Raw genomic sequence first — 21,114 nt, forward strand, 5'->3', positions numbered from 1 at the left:
AATGCCTTTGTTGTGCCTGTGGTACTAGCTTTTAATTATAGCAAGATTAACACAGGAGTTGAATTTGAATTTGTGTACCTCAGGTCAAAAGGATTTTAAAAAATGGCATCTAGGAAATTGTTACATATGGTATACACACACACACACACACACACACACACACACACACACACACATATATATATATATTTTACAGTGCTGAATCTCCTGTATGTGTTAAACTGCATTAATATGAATCATGATGTTGAATAGGTTTCCTGTGATTTGAGGCAGAAGTTCTGTTTTAGTGCAGACTTCTTTCATACAGTTTTACTTGTCTGAAGAGAGCACAGGACACTCAAAAGTTTAAAATGTAGTTAAATAAAAAGCCCATTTTAGAAGACCGAGTTGTCATTTTGTTTCTTGAGGCAGCACTATAATAACATTATTTTCTACCTGATACAAACACAAGTACAATAGTGCCTGTCACTTTTGCCCTTGGTTTGTGAAGATGAAATTCAGAGGAAAACAGCATTTGGAGATGAAGCACTGAAGCCTGTTGAAAGTGCACAGAATTATTTAACAGTATGACACAGCTGCTTATTTCTATTAGAATGATGTCTGGATGCTTAGCTAACGAAAGTTTCCAAGACTGTATTTGAATGATTTCTAAACCTATCTGCCCTTTATATTCTTTGTCATATGAGGCTACATGTTTTAAATCGCTGATGCATGCTAAATTCTTCAGATGTTTTTGCTTTCTACTGTTCAGTGCCAAGCATTCTATCACTTTGGTGTGTAATAAGAGAAAGGGCACAGTTCTCTAATTTTCCCTGAACTATCTTTCCTAGCTAACAATGCATTCAGTCTGTGTCTTACAAAGGAGCCATAGATTGCAAAGCACTCCAATAGAAACTCCAAATTCAGGGTCTCTGCATTAGTCAGTTCTCAGTAACATTAGGATAAGTACCACACTCTGTAGACAGATCTTTCTTTGGACTGCCAGCTCCTGAATAATGACATGAAGACTTCTTATTAAGTATGAAAGCTTGGCCTTAGCTTAGGCTTGTTCCTAACTAGCTCTTAAAACTTACTCTGTTTATATTAATCTACTTCACTTCTAACTTCCTCTGCATCTCCCTGGCGAATCCCCTGCACCTCAGATTTTTTGCAGATTTCCTATCTCTGCCCAGAAGTACTGCCTATCAGCTCTTTATTAAACTAATCAGAAGGTGCCTTAGGCAGGTGAGGTAAAACATAGACACATCTTTACATAGTGTGATCAAATATCCCACAACAACCCTTTGATCAGAACCTCTGTAATATGCTACCTCAATTATTGCTTAGTGACAATTAGAGCTGTCTGGTGGGACAGTGTATAACATTGCTCTTATCCAAGTAGGTACAGTATTTTCTGAAGTAATAGTCTAATAGTCATTCTTTTAAAAAGTATTTTATTGGTTATGTAAACTTTTAAGTGAATCAGGAGACACCTGTTTGTACTTAGAGAATCTACCCTTATCATTTTAAAGTGCTTTATAACAAATGGAAAATTTGCCCCCTCACTTCATGCTCATGGGAAGTTTAATGAGCCTAGTGTTACTGTGCTTCCTGTCTTACAGACTGGGAAAGGCTGAGATACTTATTTAGGCTCAGAAAGCTAGTGAGTGCTTTAGTCAGCTTTCAAGCTAGAGTTGCAATGATGGCTGCTTCTGAAGAAGTGGTTAACCTGACACAAATCTTGAGGAGCTTATAATGTATTATAAGAAAAAGATTATTAGAAATTATATAGTAGTATGGTATTTGTTGTCCTAAAACAGTGGTTCTCAACCTGTGGGTTGTGACCTTTTTGGGAATTGCATATCAGATACCCTGCACACCAGATATTTATATTATGATTCATAGCAGTATCAAAATTACAGTTATGAAGTAGCAACGAAATAATTTTATGGTTGGGGTCACCACAACAGGAACTGTATATAGGGTCACAGCATTAGGAAGGTTGAGAACAACTGTCCTAAAATATTTATCTAAAATTTTAAACAATGTCTCATTGTTTTAAATGTCTGATTATTAAATTTCATTTACCACAATTTTTCCAAGAAAAAGGTCATTGCACAGACTGCACAGTGAATTCTATGCTATACAAATATCAGAAAGACTGGTACCCATCACAGTTGGTAGCATTCCTCTGGGCTACTGCTTAAAATGGTCCATTAGGCTGAATTCTGCTACTATCAACTGGTCTAAGCTGCAGCCAACTCTTTCTCTCAGAAGATGGCAAAAATACCTTAACCACCATGTACATCTTTCCTTTCCTCATCTAAACCATCATACTAAGCTTAGAATTTCCTTGAAAATGAGTTTGACCTTCCTGAATTCCTTTTCTATACCCAAACTCCTTAATAGTGTGACATAAATTCCATGTGATGTCACCTAACTCTATCAACTTTACACTTGTCATTTCCCTCCTTGAACTCTTCAGCCTCTCTGCCAACATCTGCCCCCAGGAACTTGAACTCGTTTATCAGATTCCACCTTTCTAGACCAGCTGGCTATGGCCATGAACCCTAACACTTAGTGGCTTTAGACTACCTGTCAGAACTCAGCTCTGCATCCCAGCCATCAGTAGGCCTGTTGGTTGTGATTGTCTGCCTTAAATACAACTTGGAGCTGCTCATTTTAAATGATGAGAAAGTAAGGTTTTGGTGAAAACCCTCACTCAGCCACACTAGTCTCTTTTACACAGAGATGCAGGGAGTTGTTGGTGAGAATGTGATTTTGTCAACCATATTTCAAATAAACCAAGTTGGAAAAGAGAATACTTTGTGATTTGGGGGATAAATAGTTACTGTAGTAATTGCTAAGAGGAATCACAATATTCCAAAGCTTGATTACTTTTTCAATTGCCACAGTGATCATGGGGCAGCTTATATTTGAAAATCATCAGGCTTCTAAGGGCTGGTCTGTACTCTTGCTTGGAGATCTGCATGTTTCTGTGGTGGCCCCTATAAAACCTGTGCTTTTCATGAATGTCAAGTTTAACCACTGGCCCTACAGTGGGCACACTTCAGTGAACAACACAAGTCACTGTAAACTTGACTTTGTGCTTGTAGCTTCTCCGCAGGTACTAGTGTTTCAAGACAACTCTCAGTACACACAAGCAACTGTCACTTCTCTACAGGTGATGATGATTTTCTTTGCTATTGATTTTGATGAAACTGGGTTCATCCTCCCTTGCAAGGTTGATGGCCCAGGTTTAATTTGAATCAGATCTGAGTAGAGGGCTTGGAGAATATGGGCTGCTGATGGGTTAGATAACCTCATACCCCATTCAGAGTTGCTCTTTACCTCTTATTCTTCCAAGTTTCTCTCGAACAAATAGTTAAGCTTTTCTTAAAAATATCTTCAAAGAGGTTGTTTGTTTTCTCTTCCTGAGGATATGAATGGAAGTCCATAAATATCTTAGTTATTATCAAAATATTATAGTGTCCCACTATTTATTTGTGTATTGGCTATAAATGCAAAATGTGCACCCTTTTACACATTATTAAACCCTCTTCTATCCTTTATCTGAGAATGTCCTTCCAGACATTTTCAAGCAACTGGAACTATTTCAAGCCCTCTTAGTTTTTTTTAAAGATTTATTTATTTATTACATATACAGAAGAGTGTGCCGGCTCTCATTACAGATGGTTGTGAGCCACCATGTGGGTGTGGGAATTGAACTCAGGACCTCTGGAAGAGCAGTCGGTGCTCCTAACCTCTGAGCCATCACTCCAGCCCCCCTCTTAGTTTTTTATAGGAAATTAAATAAATTCTCCCTGTCAGATTTGTGCTGATTTGGGGAAGTTTTAATTTATATTTTCATTTATCTGGCATTCAGTATTCTTCTAAAAATTATTATTAACTCTCTTTCCTGTATTCTCTATTCCTAAATATAGAATCTTCCTTTGTCTCTAATGTCCAGGATGAAATTCTAACTTTGTAGAAGGGCTATAACTTGTTAATTTGAATATATAAGGCTTGTTATTCCTGGTAAAGTATGTTATAAAATCATATAGTTTGTAAACAAAAAGTCCCCTAGAAAGGATTGCTCTGATGTGGTTTTATCTGCCTTGCTATAAAATTTCAGATTCCTTACCCCTTTAGGCTGAACACTGACTTTGGAAGAACAACTATCTTTCTGTTTTCTATGACTGTGATCTCAGGAAAGGCCACCCATTCTGGACCTACTTATCTTGAATGGTTTACCCAGTAGGAGTTCACATAGTATGGGTAAGAAGCTGGAGTTCCCTTTGGGTGGGGTTGGCTGGACTGTTTCCTGTTTATGGGTAAGTCTTCCAAAAATCAGAACCAATTTTGTAAAACAAACCACATTAAGTCACTTGCCCTGAGGCCTAGAGACATAGTTTTCTGTCTGTAGTCTTTGGGTGTAATGGTGGAAACCATTATAAAACACGATTGTCTTATTTTGTTCAACTGTCCTTGGGAGGAAACATTCAGAAGAGATGGAGAATGGGTCAATCAGTGTCTATTTCCTCATAGAACAGATGATACTAGCCAGTGGTCAGCATTCTGCTTTGCCTTTGTAGGAAGACTGTGGGAAATAGTCACGGACAGGGTAAATGGCTTAGAAATTTTGAATTGAAAAATACAGTGTGAAAAAAAAAATGAACCTGAGAATTTTTGTAATCTTTCTGGTAAATAAGAGAGTTACTTTGGGTTTGTTTGTCTTCATTTCCACAGTCTCTTTGGAAATTAATGGCCATTATTCTTTTCATCATTCTTATCAGTCTGATAAGTCTTGCCCTAGGGCAGTGGTTGTCAGCCTGTGGGTGGCCTGTGCCTTTGGAGGCCTGTACAGCCTTTCATAGGAGTCACCTAAGACCATCATAAAACGCAGATATTTACATTATGATTCACAACATTAGCAAAATTACAGTTGTGAAACAGCAACAATAAATAAGTTTTATTGTTGAGGATCAGCCAACAGGAGGAACTGGGTTAAAGGGTCACAGCATTAGGAAGGTTGAGAACCACTGCCCTAGAGCAAAGCTTTCTCCTGCATCCCATATTGCCAACCCAGGCCTTAATATGTGTAACAGCCCCCAATTTATGAGCAAAAGCCTGAAAAGGAACTGATGACAACTTTGGCAGACCTTATATTGTTTTTTTTTTTTTTTACCTTTTTATTCCTCTTAAAAATAAAAACTCCAAGCTTTATTGTCATATATTTTACATTTATTATAGAACACAGCAATGCAGTTAACAGGAAATGTGTGACCTGAGGATGCAAATGACCAAAAATTCGAATTTCAGCTTTAATACCAACTTGTTATATAAACCCAACTCTCTACACTTCAGTGTCCTCATAGAAACTACTCTGCAGAGATGTGAGCACCCAAAGGTAGACACTGGTGCTAGTACTTATCTGAAATACAGAAATATGAAAGGCCCTTAGGGAAACACATTTGTGGGAGGTGATACAGCTGGGCCATTATATTTTTGTTTCAGTTATTCAGTGTTTATATACACACATATGTATGTGTCATATATATGTATGAGTTCTATTTTACATTTGTGTAACATTAATGACAAAAACTGACAAGAGTCTTACCTCCCATGTACCTTATATTATCACAATGGATGCAATTAGATACCGTTAAGGGCTGTGACAAAATTAAGGATACTAAGTGGACTAAAGTTGGATGTAGGAAGCGTTATGAGCATAAATTTCATGGCAGGCATTACTGTGGACATTACAGAGTTCTTAGAGCCTTTTGTGAGCAGCCTTGTAGAATGGGGGGGGGGGGGGTAGGAGGAGAGAGAGACAGAAGCTGCTGATCATAGCATGGCGTGATTGTCTTCCTTGGTGTAGCATAAAGGGAGTCTTCCAGACAGTCTCATTTAATTCATCTTCCCATGGTGTGTGAGTTGGATACACCACCCGCCTTCCCAAATGTAGCTGCTGAGTACTGTCACCTGGTCTGTGACCTCTTGAGGTCACAATCATGACTCACATATGTTATCAGACTGTCATTAGCAAGTCCCTTGGGGCCAGCAGCAATGCTCTCAGTGATGGTCTCTTCTTAATGGCTTGAGCTGTAGTAACTGAGAGTTCTACTCCCACACGGTTGTTTAAATGTAAATATACATCAATTATCAATAAATGACATTAACAACTTAGTTCCTTTGTCACAATAGTTGTATTCTGAGTGCTCAGGGGCCATCTATGGCCGATGATTAAGGTGTCACCTCTGGAGTGGAATATCTATGTCACTGCAGGAAATTCTCTTAGTGTTTGTTATTTAGAATGTTTCGCCGGGCGTTGGTTGCGCACGCCTTTAATCCCAGCACTTGGGAGGCAGAGCAGGCGATCTCTGTGAGTTCGAGCCAGCCTGGCTACCAAGTGAGCTCCAGGAAAGGCGCAAAGCTACACAGAGAAACCCTGTCTCGAAAAACCAAAAAAAAAAAAAGAAAAAAAAGAAAAAAAAGAAATAGAATGTTTCTGTCTTTGATTATTACTATTCTTTTTTTTCATGGCACTGCTATCAGCTTTATATCTGTCTTGTCCTCTTGATTTGTTTCAATGCTAGCTGTAGAATTGTGTGTAAAGGAAGAATATTTAGACAAGTGTTTTTATGTTCTAGAATCTGAGTTCTTATACCTGAAATTTATATTTATATTCAGACTGCCCCAGAGTGCCTTTGATGAGTTATTGATCTGCAGATGTGTCCTGGGTGGGTGGTATGAGAATGGATTCCTAGGTGACTGTGGAAGGACTATCAAATTTTGTAGGTCAAGTTAGAATGGTATCTTATTTGGAGCAGTTTCAATCAAGTGACATACAGTGACCAGCTATGTTCACATACTGCCAGGCACTGTTCCCCAAAATGAACATGGCCCCAAATCCCAAGGAGACCATCTTTGGGCAGTAGAGAGAGCCCCCAAAAGAGTTTCATTTGTCTATCACACTGCTATATCTAGGGTGCCCTGAAAGTCTGGAGGAAGCTAAATACATACTTTGGCTTTACTAGCTGGGAGTGAGAAGATAGGACAGAAAATATGAGGTCAGAAAATGCTCCTTTAAAAAACTTTAAGCAGTGATTTTTAACAGAATCCTGGTGGTTAGGTGATTTGTTCTGAAGATGAAGTTGGGAGAAAGGTCCATAAGACATGATGTACAAGAGTATGAATAAAGACACCATGAACAAAATTAGCAGAGAAAGAGAGTGAGAACATTAAGATCAGGACTAATGAAGTCTAACATAAAAGCAAATGTGTCTATAGAGGTAGACAGGCTTGGAATGACAGGCTGAAAGTTCAGTCTTTGAAGTAATATTTCAGAAGTAGGATAGGAACAAAGTGGTGGTGTTGCAGACAGATCTGACTTCTCAGTAGTTAATGTAGTCAGAGCTGGAAACTGTGGCGTTTGAAAGAGCTGAGCTGGAGGCTGAGATGCCAGTAGTGGTGAAAGTGTTGGGAAGGCAGGGTTTATAAAAGTCTAAAATACAGGTAACGAGGACCTGACATGGGAGCATGTAACAGTGTGAGACAGGAGACATGGGCTCAGTCAATGTTGACCTCTAAGAGGAAAAATTGTCAGTGTTTTGAATATTGATTGGATGATGGGATGAAACAGACAAATGAATCAGAGAGGATTCTGCTTTCAGGGAAATATATTCATTCAAACTCTTCTTCCAGGGCTGGGCTTTGACCTATAGATGTTACAAATGTTATAATGTTATAAATATTGGCCTCTGGGCTGTCAAGTTTGCTTTATGGCTCTCAAAGTCTCCTTTTTTATGTACGAAAGGAATTTAAGGTATGCACTATAGTGAAGGAAATATCCTTCATTTAATTTTGAAAATTTGTAGAAATTTAGCTTCATTTCTAGTAGTTTTAATCCAGATACGAAAATTACCCCATTGTTTGGACATCATGTTGAATTGAACCAGTGAACCTTTAATTAATGAAGAAAGACTGAAAGTCATCAACAAAATTATTGTATAATACTAGCATTAACATTGGTCAAATATCAAGGTAACTCTAGGTTTCAGAATCTCAGAATTTGCCTACCTGAACCCATATTCATGTTTTTAATGCATTTTTATTATGTGGAAAGCTGATGACTTCCTTCCTTTTGTAATTATATATTGCTTCTTTTGGATTGTAAATTAAATTCTGAGTTGTTGGTTGAGAAATGCTTATAGATTTGTAACTAATCATAGCCCAGAGACTTCTTACAGTGGGGCCTATATTGAAAGCAAGAATTTCCTAGTACCTGAGTGAATTGTTAAAGGATTTTTCCAAGTGACAGTTACTATTATAAGGCATCTTTTAAATTTTTAAAGGAAAAAAAAAACCTCCCCCAAAAAACCCAACATCCTAAAATTCTCAGGCTTGTAATATTAAGAAAATATAACAGATGCATTCTCATTGCTTCAGAGTTTGCTAATATATTTAATAATTGCATGGCTAAAGCCATAGAGTAATAGACATTAGGGACTGTGAATGTGGTTCAGCATTTGAGTGTTTGCCCAGCATAGGCGAGGCCTTAAATTCAGTTCCTAGCATACACAAAAACCAAAACCAGAATAGATGTCTTTTAGTTAGATTTAGCCACTGCATCTGTCCTCTGTGTGTATGTATGCGAGTGTGTGTATATCTGAGTATGTGTGTATGAGTATGTATGTTTGTGTATGAGTATGTATGTGTTAGATATGTATATACATGGGTATGTCTGTGTAGATGTGTTTGCATGAATTCTTGGAAGACAGAAACCCTCTTCCTTTAATCAAGAAGATATGGTGATCTGGGAAAGTGATATGAGGAAGTGGACACATCTAACCAGAACAAAAGGATTCAAGGGCATTAATACACATTCTGCATTTTTTATTTGAAGAATAGTAGTATATTTTTGGTGATGAACGATTGTAAGTGAGAAGCACAGGAAGTTTTCACATCCTTTTGGAGTGTTTTTAGTGAAAGAAGAAAAGAAAACAGGTTGACTTATCATTTTTCTCAGGAGAAGGCATTATTTGTTAAAAGTTGAGTTTATAAAAAAAAAAAAATGTCCTCTAAGAGTGTTCTTCCCAGGCTGCAACCCTTTTCTGTCACTGAGAGTTGTTTAGTAACATCTGAAAACAGCTTTATGAAGGGCTAAATATGTGTTTCATTAACACTAAGATTTCTGAAATACAATTTTAAAAATAAACAGTGTCCTCTAATGAAATACATGGTTTCAGAGGAAAGGGGAAAGGGATGTTTTCAAGCCGTTTGTGACTTAAGACTGCCTGGTGGAGTGAGTTGAAAACCTTGAGTCATATGTCGTATTATTTTGAATGTCTTGTCTCTGTCTGGGCAGATGAATAACTCTGTAGTCTTGCTCCCATGGTAACTAGCTCTCAAACTTCAATCTTCTCCACTCAGTTTGCCAGATGTAGCCAATAGAACATGTGTGACCTTTTGTGTGCCAATTCCCCCAGTTGACGGGAAAGCACAAGTTAACTGTTTTACTTTTATTTCCAGGCATCACAGCAGAAGTACTGGTAGTGACCTCTTTTGATGAACTCCAAAGAAGGGCATCTGAGGCAAGAGGGAAGATCATTGTTTATAACCAGCCTTACACCAGCTATGGGATTACGGTGCAATATCGTCATCAGGGAGCTGTGGAAGCCGCCAAAGTGGGGGCTGTGGCATCCCTCATCCGATCAGTAGCTTCCTTTTCCATCTACAGGTGAGTTGTGTTGTTTGAAATATTTTCAAAAATTAGTTTTCTATGAACAAAATCTATGCAAATGAAAATATTGATAGCTTGTGGAGCCTCCTCCCAGTTCCACATTTAATAATTTGACTGGAATATCTTCTTTGGCCCTTAAGGATTCCAAGCTCATTTATGAATTCCTCTGAAAGGTTTCCACACTCAAAATGATCCTACAACATTCTCTCTATAATTAACATATTATGTATTTCTCAGAGAGAACTGAGTTCATGTCTGTGCTTCATCCAAGATTCCTAATGACTACAAAGGAGGCCAGGCTGTTTTCCATGTTACTACAGAAGTGAAATAAAAACAGAGTGGATGACATGATGAGGAATGTCTGTTGTGTCATAGGAGGAGCTTGGAGACTAGAGGACCTTTCTGGACAACTGTGTGACCAGTTTATATGTTGATTTACCTATATGTCTAGTCCTGTAACTTCCCTGTATAGACAAGTGAATGATTTAAGTACACAACATGATATTTAAGCCTAAATGATATAAACATATGAAAAATATTTGTTTATCTGTAGATGTCTATGTAAATAAATGTTTGGTGGTATTGTTTGAGGACAATAGAAGGCTTGTATTCTCTGGAACCCTGTTGAGGTAATGGCAAAATATTTATTTATTTTGTGTTACTTTAGAAATACTTTGTGTGTATGAGTGTTTGCCTGTATGTATGTATTTTGGGACTGGAATTGTGGATGGTTGTGATCTGCTTTGTGAATACTTGAAACCAAACCCTTGCCATCTACAAGAGCAGTAAGTGCTCTTAATCACTGAGCTCCTACTTTTAATTTATAAGGAGCATATTTCTGCCCCCCACCCCTGGGGTTTTGTTATGTGCCCAATTTGGGTTTGAACTCTTGAGCTCATATGATTCTCCTGCCTCAATCTACCGAATAAGTGAACTGCCACCATGTACCCACTGTCCCAGACCAAGGTGCTTCATTGAATATTAGCCCTAGAAAGAAATGCAGTATTACAGTGGACAAAATCTCTAAAAGCTTACATGTGTCTATTTGGCCTAATTTAATAGCTGTGTATGGTGCAGTCATACGCTGATATAAATAAAGTAAAATAATTTAGAAAAGCAGATAAAAGAAGCACCATGTTAATGTAGCCTGGCCTGGGTTGTCAGAATATGCAAAAGTAATTGCAAATATAGTTTATTCAGGTCCCAGAACTGCACTTTCTGTTTGTATTATAAAGGAAAACTGTATTCTTCATAACTCTATTTGGAGCTGAAGACACAGCTGGTCGGCTTTCATTAGTACTCTTCACCCCCAAAATAAAATCATCAGCTGGGATATGCAGTCCAAGCAGTTGTACATAGTACAAAGTGAAGGATGGAGACTGTTTCTGTTTTACAGGGATAAGATGTCTTCCCTGGGGAACAAGATAGAACAGGTTAAGAATCACCCACTAGGAGTTCTGTGAGCGAAGTCCTTGTTACACCATTGTCACAAAAATAAAAATAATGCTCTTTGTAAAGTCTTCAATGGTTCTGAGACTGGTGAAATAATGATTGGATCATACCCTTTTGGATGGTTTATCTTCCCAGGAGAGATATCCAAAACCCTAGCTTACTTCCCAAACTACCTCAGCTACTCCTTGGAATACACACTCAGCAAGCTGTGGTCATTCACCATGATTTCACTGATCATGAGGCATAAATTATGGAATGAGTCTATTGCTGTATGAAACTGGAACACAGCCAGGAACTTTTATTTAAGAACTACAGTTATAGAACTAGTACATCCCCAGTTTGACTTAATGTGCATCCATCTACCAGGGCTCATTGGCCTGTTTTTATTTTATATTGTTTTGTTTTTTATTTTTTCCCTCAGCATAATAAAGACATTTGGAAACCTAGACTACACCCTAGAAGTGAGAACTGCCCAGCATGGTCCTCAGGATGTTAGCCTCTAAAGCTTGGGGTCAGCAACTTTTACTGTACTGATTATGGCTTTTCATGGGCTTTTATAGTTTCTGTGGTCTCTTAATGATATAACTCCATTTTGGCAATGTAATGGATTAATACTGGCATTGACACACCATATCTTAGAGTGCCTTCACATGTGTTGTGTTGCTTATTATGACATCAACCTCAAGGACCATGCAGATGGGGCATTATTTTTTCCATTTCTAGGTAGGAAAGTAAACATTCAGAGAAGCAGATGCATATTGAATTCTTTCATCCTGAAAAGTAAAAATCAAGATGAAGCAAAATTTCTTTGTTCCTTCATAGATTGTTTTAAAAATCTGGTTTCTGTAAGGCGTTTTTATATTTCTGTGATTATTCATCCTTCATTCACCATAGATATTTTAGTGTGTCTTTTACGAGTACTAAGAAGGAACTTGTTAAAGTCACAAATAGCTTCAAATTTCTCAAATAGATTGGAGTTTTAGAACTTCTTTTTCAAATATACCTCTCCCTGTGTTCCTCTCTCCCTCAATGTCCCTCCTTCCTATGTCCTTAGATAACAACAGTCTTTAGTGTAACCACTAACACCAGCAGCCATTTGGGAAGAGCAAGTGACTATGTGATGCCCTCAGAAGACAGCCCATTGTGTTCTGACAGCATCACCTCCAGGCTCTTGTTATTTTTCTGTGCTACATAATTTACAGCTTCTGTGCTCAAATTTACTTCAAAGAGGAGACTTTTCATTTCATTGATGCTTTTGTAATGATCTAACCTTTCATTCACCATTGAGTTTATGAGAGCTTTTCAGTTTTTCTGAATGTGAAATATCTCTTATTTCAATAATAAGTACAATTAACTATAGAGTTCTATAGAATAAAGCAGCTTTATGGAACCATTTGTCTTAGATTACTTCTGAAAGTTACCATATTTTAATTAAATATTTACTGAGAACTTCCCAGAAATTTCTTAGCCACAAATGGTGATTAAGATTTCTCTCTCTCTCTCTCTCTCTCTCTCTCTTCTCTCTCTCTCTCTCTCGTCTCATGTGTGTGTGCCATAAGACCTATTTTTTTAATGTAACCAAGATGAACATTTTAATGACAGCACTCTCTCCTAAGCCCTAGTCATTATTGTTCTTTCAGAAATATTCTCTCTAGGCAGCAGACAGACTCAAATGATTAGTCAAATGGATTTTATATGTAGTGTGAAATGCATGCTTAGGGAAAGGATGGAGGAAGGCAATGAACACAAACTGAATTCTATGGTGCTATTGTGCTAAGCCTCTCTAAAGTCTTAAAATGTTTTAATTAATTCTTTATGGGACACATTAGAAGTAGAAGCTAGTATGTGTATTTTTGAAGTTCAGAGTGATTAAATGGCTTATCAAGTTACATAGCTTGTGAAGAATTGGATTCAAACTCAGATTCTCTTGATCCAAATTCTGTGTTCATTATATCATATCCATCAATCTGAGGAACTAATGCTGTAGGAGTCTAGAGGAGATAACAGAAGTCTGGGCCCCACTTCACTGAAGATGTAGCCTTGAGTAATAATTGACAAGAAGATATAAAGGCATTTTATGCAAGATCAAGACAAAAAATTGGAGTGCATGATATATTTGGGTGATATTCAGGTAGACCAGTTTAGCTGGAGTCAAGTCTACTCAGGGATCAGAGAAATATAATTTGGGGTGGACAGAAGAGACAAGATTTAAAGAATCCAAAGTATTCAGTTTAATGCAGAGGAAATGGAGAAACATCGAGTATGTTGGCACCCTCTTCCCAGCTCCTTGACAATATCAGCAACAACAACTTTGCTGAAATATAGAACTTTAGGCTCCATCTGAGATTCACTAAATGGGAAAGCCTAGGGTTGGAGTCCAGCAAGTGGTCCTCCAGTTTTCTGATGCACATTAACATTTTAAAACTGCAGTTTTAGGAATGTTAACCTGCATGTGTGCAATGCCTTCTTGGAGAAGTAGAGTTAGGGTGTCCTAAGAGTACAGAGTGAAAGGAATCATAAATGATGGGGGAGGGGGCAGCAAGATAGTATGACAAAATTCAGATCCAAACTTGATAGCCAGTTAGATTTGAGATGGAAGAAGGAGGAGTCAAGACTGACAAGCAAGGTGAAATGCTGTGAGTCTGTACTCAGGTCAGTTAAGAATTTTTTAAAAATCATGTTTTATATAGAAATTGGGGTTTTAGATTCTAAGTAAAGCCAGATCTGGTAACATACCTACCATAACACCCAAGTCCTTTCTGCTAATGAGGCACATGGATCCCAGTGTCAGTACCCTTTTTTTTCTTATATTTCTCTCATTGATCTTACCTAGCTAGTGGCTATAGATAGATGAGTTCACAGTCTTTGCTCTAAGGATGCCTACCTGGGAGAATGCAGTGGTTTACACATTAGGGGGAAACAACCATTTTGACTTTTAGACATTTTGAGTTTGAGATGACTGTAAAACAATCCCATTAACCTGATCTTTACACTTTGTAAGAAAAGCGCTACAGCATCTCAGCATTTCCACTTCCCTCTTGCCCCTGTTTTGGATCACCCAGTGCAATTTAAACATACAAGGCTGGCTTCCCTGTAACACAGTGCACCTTGGGGCTCCTGCCTTCTGCTTTCTTCTCATGTGATCTCAAGAAAATAAGGTCATTTTTATATTAGTTCAAGTAAAATGTAATTCAGGGTGTGACTCTATTGAGGCAAAATTGTTGTATTTCCATTGCCAAGTATATATATATATTTCTAGCTATCTTCTCCACTGCTCTAGACAATAGGACAGATTCTAAATTTTAATCAGCTAAGGATGCAAAGGACTCCTCATTACATTGCTGTGATAATTGTATGCCCACATGGGGTAAGAATTCACTGAGACTGAGATGAGATGAGATGATGTGCTTATGTTTGCATCACTTGCCCTTTGTGTGCTGCAGTGGTTCTCAACTTATGATCGCGACCCCTTTGGGGGTTGCATATCAGATATTTACATTATGACTCATAGCAGTAGCAAAATTATAGTTATGAAGTAGCAACAAAATAATTTTATGGTTGGGGGGTCACCACAACATGAAGAACTGGATTAAAGGGTCACAGCATTAAAAGGGTTGAGAACTACTGGTGCTCTGCATCAGTAGCCTGAGTGAGGAGGAATAGGAAGAGGAAAAGGAGCAATCAGGTTAACTTGACTAAGAGTTGATGAAACATTCAGCTGTGGAGAGAACTGAGTGAATCCAGGTGATGTTTATGGAGTGTCAGTGAGAGGGAGAATGCTATACCATCTGGCAAGAAAGATGTGAAAAAGTGTATAAATCAATCTCTATAATGATACTTAATTAATACAGAGTCGATAAATGACATAATTGGGCTACAGCACAGAGTTAAATAGCTTCAAAGAGGGAGCTGATTAAAGCCATTACAATTTATAAAACATTCTTCATCTTAAGAAAGCATCTTGATGAGATTTTTATAATCAGGAGGCCAGCTTAAAGCATTCTGAGCAGAGGTGAAATGTCTTAAGAGCTCTATTTTGAAAGCCAGCTATTCTCACACAGAGAGAAAAATGCTCACTCCTTTTTTATGGAAAAAAATCATGCTGCATAATTCACATTTAGATAGTCTTGGGTTTTTGATGTCCTGGTGGTTTGCTTCTTCAGTGTGACCTTAGGATAATTAGCTACTAAGCTTGATTTAAATTGTTTTGAAATCTGGTTGCTGTGGAGTGGGGTGGGCATATGTGCCTGCTGGTGAAAAACAAAGAAGAGCCACTCCAACTAAAGACAATACAACTGGGAGGACCTTGATTATAGGCTCTATTCCTCCCTCACTTTGTTTTTGTTTAATGCACTCTGAGACCCATAACAGATGTGCAGTAATCAAATCCATGCCAACTCTCATCGCTTATGCAGGTGGAGGCCACTGTGCTCCCATGGGGGAAAACAGGGAAGACCCACATAGAATGCTACAGTTTTTCCTTTTCAGCATCTTCTTTCTCCTACTCTGTGTCTTTTGAAAGGTATATTCTTGTCTTTGTTAGTAGTTCCAAAATGGTCTTTAATCTTTGCACACAGGTTACTTTTCCGTGTAGTTTGACAGGCATCCTACCCATTTCATTTTGGAGTCAAGCAGTGCACTGTGGATCCTGGTTTCTGAGTCAGAGAACCTGAGAGTGTGTTCAGCCACTTACCACATGTGCACCCTCTGCAGATTGTGAAGATCCTTATGCCTCAGTTTCATGTAAAAAAAACGGCACAAATAGAGTTTTGTGGAAGCTAAATGGAATAATGGTATCGCCCAGCACATAGTTTTATTTTGTGTGTATGCTTGCTTGTGTGTTGGTGTAAGGATGCTCGTGTATGTATAGGTGTGGGGAGGCCAGAGCACACACTTCAGCTGTTCACCTTTTTTCTGAGACAGGGTCTCTCACCTACCTAGAACTAACTTTCCAAGTACCTGAGCTGGCTGGCCATTGAGCACCATGGACCTAGCTATATCTGCTTCCTGTGCTTGGATTACTATGGGAAGGGAATCCAAGTCAAATCCTCATGCAAGCATTGACTGAGCTATAACCTGGCCTGAATAGTTAATTTTTAACACATAAAAATAGTATTGCTAGATAGTTCTAGTTACTATTGATTGGCTATAGTTAGTCAATGAAAAAAGAAGGAATTGAATGTATTATAGAAATGAGAGGAAAACAAAATAAGTAAGGGAGGCAAGAAATGGGGAAGGAAGAATTTGACTTATTTAGTATCATCACAGTTGGTGGAATATAATTGTAGCTATCTGGCTGGGAGACAAACAGTAGCATTGTATTTCCTTTCAGATCCCCGTCTTCACAGCTTCCATGTTTATTCATCTGTTTCCCTTCAGATTGGCAGTTTGTTCATTGAGGTACTCCCAAGGAATGTGCATAATGGATGGCCCACAGTAACCCTGGAATAGATGAATAAAGAATCAGAGGCAACCTATTCAGTTTGCTAACATGTAAATTCAAGGTGTCAGCATTTCACATTCACAAACTCTTAGAATATAGACAAGGTGACTAACCTTTTAAATTGCTGCTTATCAAAAATAAAACTGTTAGAATCTGAGACCAGACTATATTCAAGTAAAGTATTGCAACTGCATATTACTGGATGCCTTAGCAGTCTGTTTGCATTTAAAATATAGACTGTCATTTTTCATCTGCTTATAACCTTGATATAAAAATTTACTCTTAGTTTATATTGTGCATTCATAATTAAAAATCTTTACCTTCTATTTACAGCATTCTTATTATTGAAAGTGTCAGATTAAGAATCACATCACTGTGACATATTTTCCGAATCTCTAGTGGTAAATAGAAATTAACACATTTTCAATTCAAGTTTCACAATTATGATAATGTTTACTTATTCAGTGCCTTTTGATAAATGTCTGATATAGCATAGAAACAAAAACAATCGTACTTCAAACCAGTCTTTGATATTACATATGTTTCTATGTGCTCAGGGTCTCTTCTTCTCCCTGTCCCTCGCCCTGCCACCACCACCCCCTTTCCTTAAAGTCCTTCACATCCACTTTGGCTTCTGTAGGTACCTAGGGAAAGCATGAACCAGAGAGATTTGAGTGCTGACATAAATAAGTGCTTGCTCTGGATTTGGGCAAGTAAAAAAAAAATACAATAATGTTGGATTTTGCCTAAGACCTCTGTCCTAGGATAACCATGGCATGATGGTTTGTGTTAACTGGCAGTTTAACAGAATGTAGACTTGTCTGGAAGATGAGCCTCTAGGGATGCCTGTGGTGGATTACTTTGATTCTGTTAATTGAGTTGGGAAGACCTCCTGACTGTGGTTAGTACCATTCTCTGGATAGTATCCTGTACTACAAATGGAGAAGAGAAAGATGAAAAGTGAAACATGCATTGATAGTCTTCTGCATCATGATTGTGGCTGTGATGTGATCATCTGTTCCAAGTTCCTGCTCCTTGACTGTCAGGATAATCTTTCTGTACACTGTGAAGATGTGTCTCTGTCCTTCCCCACCCGCATAAGGCACCTTCTGATTGGATTAATGAAGAGCTAGGCACGAAAGGATTGGCAGGACTCCCAGGGAGAGATAGGAACTCTAGAAAGAATTTGTGGTGGGAGGATTTGCCAGCCAGACACACATACAGCCAGACAGCCAGAGGAAGTCAGACATACAGTAATGAGGAGAGGTAACAAGCCACATGGCTAAACATAGATTAATATAAACAGGTTAATTCAGGTTTTAAGAGCTACTTGGGAAAAATCCTAAGCTAAGGCCAAGCTTTTTGGAATTAACAAATTCTCTGTGTCATTATTTGGGAGCTGGCAGTCCAGAGAAATTCTGACTGTGCTTAACTGTCCTGTCATGATGGACTGTACCTCTGAACTGTGAGTCAGAATGAGCTTTATCTTCCTTAGGTTCTTTTGTCCAAGTGTTTTATCACAGCAACAAGAAGAGTAACTAAGACAAGTGGTAACTAATGTGTGCGTGTAGTTCCCATCCTTTTGGTTCCAAGAAACAAAGTATTGCCAAAAAAGGAGAGAGAGAATAAGATCCTTTGTCGTAGACTTAGATAAGACTTGGCCAGGGCCATCTATTTTGCTTACCTCTCTCAATGTCATATTTTAGCACCTCTAATTTGGAATTGCTCCCTGGTCTTTTGTTGTTGTTGTTGTTGTTGTTTAGACACAATTTCTTTTTTTTATTAAGAAAATTTTCCATTCATTTTACACATCAATCAACTATCCCCCTCTTCCCTCCTCCCGACCCCCCAGTCTCCCTCTCCCAACCTACCCCCTACTCCTCCCCACAAGAAGGCAAGGCCTCCTATGGGGAGGCACATCCAGTAGAGGCAGGTCCAAGCCCCTCCCCCTGCCTCAAGGCTGCACAAGGTGTCCTGTCATAGGTAGTGGGCTCTAAAAAACCTGCTCATGCACCAGGGATGGATTCTGATCCTACCACCATTCCCCCACCCCAAGCAGATCAGGCTACATAGCTGTCTTGCCATGCAAAGGGCCTAGCCCAGTCCCATGCAGGCTCCACAGCCATTGATCTAACTTTCATGAGTTCCCACTAGTTTGGTTTGGTCATCTCTGCTGTTTTCCCTATCATGATCTTGGTGCACTTACTCATAGAATCCCTTTTCTCTCTCTTTGGCTTGACTCCTGGAGCTCTGCTTGGTGTATGTCTGTGCATCTCTGCATCTGCTTCCATCAGTCACTAGAGAAAAGCTCTGAGATGACAGAGTATTCACCGATCTTGTCACTGGGGCAGTTCAGTTCAGGCACCTTCTCCACTATTTCTAGTAGTACAAGCTGGGGTCATCCTGGAGGATTCCTGGAAACTTCCTGAGCATCTGGTTTCTCTCTAACCCCATGATGTCTCCCTCTATAATGGTATCTCTTTCATTGCTTTCCCACTCCATCCCTGTTCCAGCTCAACCATCCCTATTACACTACATTGACATTTTCTTCCCCAACAAGAATTCAGGACCACTGATTTGTCAGAGAGCTTCCATTTGCATTTGTTGAGAACAGTATTGTGATCGTTGTATTCTAGCACATGGAGGCAAATAATATCAATTTATATCAGCAATCTATGATGCTTGTCAGAGGCATTGCCTCTGACTTTCTTCATTTTAAAGAAGGCTGTCTTGAGGTGGGAAGTCATCATAATATGGCAAGATGATTCAAGACTTGAATCCTAAAGTTTTAGCATCCATTGATGATCCTTGCCTGAATCATTAATCATCTTTGTAAATTGTAAATCTCTTCCTAATTCGGCTATTATTTCTGTTTCGCTGTTTGTTAGCAGGCATGCTCTTTTGACTTTTTGTTCTTTTTCCTTTCTTGGGCTTCTGGGCATACTTTCTTGGGCTTCTGTCAGTGTGTGAGACTGTTGTGGCCAGCTTTAATTGTCAATTCTCTACAGACTAGAATCACTTGGGGAGAGTCTCAGTGAGAGAGGTCCACAGTGGGTTGGTCTATGAGCATTTATGTGGAGATTGTTTTAATTTAATTGATGTTGGAAGACACATCCCACTGTGTGTGGTACCATTCCCTGGGCAAGGAGTCCTGAACCAAATAAAAGTAAAGAAGTCAAGATGAGCACAAGCAAGCACGCAAGCAAGCTATTTTGCACTCTTTTCTCTCTATTCTTGACTATGGTTATGATTTGACTACCTGTTTGGCATTCTTGCCTTCACTTCCTCACAGTTATGGATTGTATCCTGAAATTAAAAGCTGAAATAATCCTTTTCTATCAAGCTTTTTGTCAGATGGGTTTTATCACAGCAGTGGTGTTGAAACTAGGACAGTGATAAAATTCATTGCTATTGTCTTTATTACAGTGTGTGTGTGTGTGTGTGTGTGTGTGCGTGTGCGTGTGTGTGTGTGTGTGTGTGTGCTTGTAGAAGCACATGGACGTACATGTGCATATGTGCATGTACTCATGTGGAGGCCTGAGAGGTTGATGTTAAAGTCTGTCTCCATGGCTCTCCACTTCAGTTCTCTTGAGGCAGGGTCTTTTCACTGAACACAGAGCTTGCTGATATGAATAGTCCAAGTAGCCAGCTTGCTCTCTGGCTTCCGTGTCTGCCTTCTTAGGCAGACATAATAAAGGGCCACCTTCATTTGTCCTGGCGATCTTAGATCTGGTCCTCATCCTCGTACAGCAAGTTCTCTATCCACTGACTCATCCCACTAGCTCTGGCATTGTTCTTCTTGATAAAGAATCCAAAATTTCAAACAATCCAATAAATATCAAAGTCCATATTATATGACAAGCTTGGGTATTTGAATCACTGAAAGGATTGTTTTCTCACCCACAGTAACCTACACTACCAATTAGCCAGAGAAGCCAGCCAATTAGTAAGATATAATCAATAGTATTTCCACTGAACTTTTTCACTAGTAGTGTGAGATTTGAAATAATGACTGCATGTTATTTTTAGTTTACTCTTACTGGTGTTTATGATATGCCAGTGAGGATGCTCCACTGCATAAGAATTGCCTGTAATCTTTAACACAAGCAAGCAACAATTTCGACTCCGGTAGTAGCTTTTGTTTCCCAGATGTTTTGGTTTTATTGTTATTCTTTTTCCTTTACTTTTCTTGAATTTGTCTGTGCTGATGTTGAAGATTATTTTCAAAGAGACTTTTATTTCCAGGAGAAACAAGGGCCTCAGAGTGGGTTTTCAAAGGTTCCCAGGATGCATCTCCAGATGAAATTACCTCATATTTGTGATATGGTGCAGACCAATGTAAGTTGCCCACTGTGCCCAACTCGCAGGTCATCAGTGGCTGTGAAGGGGAGGCTCGCATTGGACAGAGAATCAACAATCCTATCAATAGCTCCATGGATGCCTGTGCCTACATGGGCTGCTGCTCTGTAAACATTTGACGTCTTGGTGAATTTAA

At 38.8% G+C, this 21,114-nt stretch overlaps 1 protein-coding gene across 3 annotated transcripts in view; it reads left to right on the forward strand.

Moving 5' to 3' along the window:
* Cpq (carboxypeptidase Q) overlaps nucleotides 1-21,114 on the forward strand; it is a 434,594-nt gene that overhangs the window by 116,775 nt on the left and 296,705 nt on the right. For all 3 annotated transcript variants that reach the window (XM_028893764.2, XM_028893762.2, XM_037197721.1), the window contains exon 3: nucleotides 9,514-9,721. In XM_028893764.2, coding sequence (XP_028749597.1) covers nucleotides 9,514-9,721 — 208 coding nt within the window. The remainder of the gene's footprint in view (nucleotides 1-9,513; nucleotides 9,722-21,114) is intronic.

Source organism: Peromyscus leucopus, chromosome 20 (genome assembly GCF_004664715.2).
Source record: "Peromyscus leucopus breed LL Stock chromosome 20, UCI_PerLeu_2.1, whole genome shotgun sequence".
NCBI lineage: Eukaryota > Metazoa > Chordata > Mammalia > Rodentia > Cricetidae > Peromyscus > Peromyscus leucopus.